The sequence below is a fragment of the Mastomys coucha genome, unplaced genomic scaffold, assembly GCF_008632895.1.
Source record: "Mastomys coucha isolate ucsf_1 unplaced genomic scaffold, UCSF_Mcou_1 pScaffold3, whole genome shotgun sequence".
NCBI lineage: Eukaryota > Metazoa > Chordata > Mammalia > Rodentia > Muridae > Mastomys > Mastomys coucha.
The window spans coordinates 71,139,333-71,139,553 of NW_022196909.1; the positions used below are offsets into that span (position 1 = coordinate 71,139,333).

A 221-nucleotide genomic window follows, 5' to 3' on the forward strand; every position below is an offset into this window, starting at 1 on the left:
GTGAGTCCCGTGGTCACTGTGTCCTTGGTGCCCATGACCACTGACTTGGTGGTGTCCAGGCCACCCTGGATGGTGCCTTTGGCCACATTCACTGCGCCAGTGACCCCAGCACATACAGTGTCCTTTGTGCCAGTCAGCACTTTCTGACTGGTATCCAGGCCTGTCTGTACTGTCCCCTTAGCCACATTCATGGCTCCTGTGAGCCCTGTGGTCACCGTGTC

At 57.9% G+C, this 221-nt stretch overlaps 1 protein-coding gene across 2 annotated transcripts in view; it reads right to left on the reverse strand.

Moving 5' to 3' along the window:
- Plin4 (perilipin 4) overlaps positions 1 to 221 on the reverse strand; it is an 8,787-nt gene that overhangs the window by 4,417 nt on the left and 4,149 nt on the right. For both annotated transcript variants that reach the window (XM_031348689.1, XM_031348688.1), the window contains exon 6: positions 162 to 221. In XM_031348689.1, the coding sequence (XP_031204549.1) occupies positions 162 to 221 (60 nt within the window). The remainder of the gene's footprint in view (positions 1 to 161) is intronic.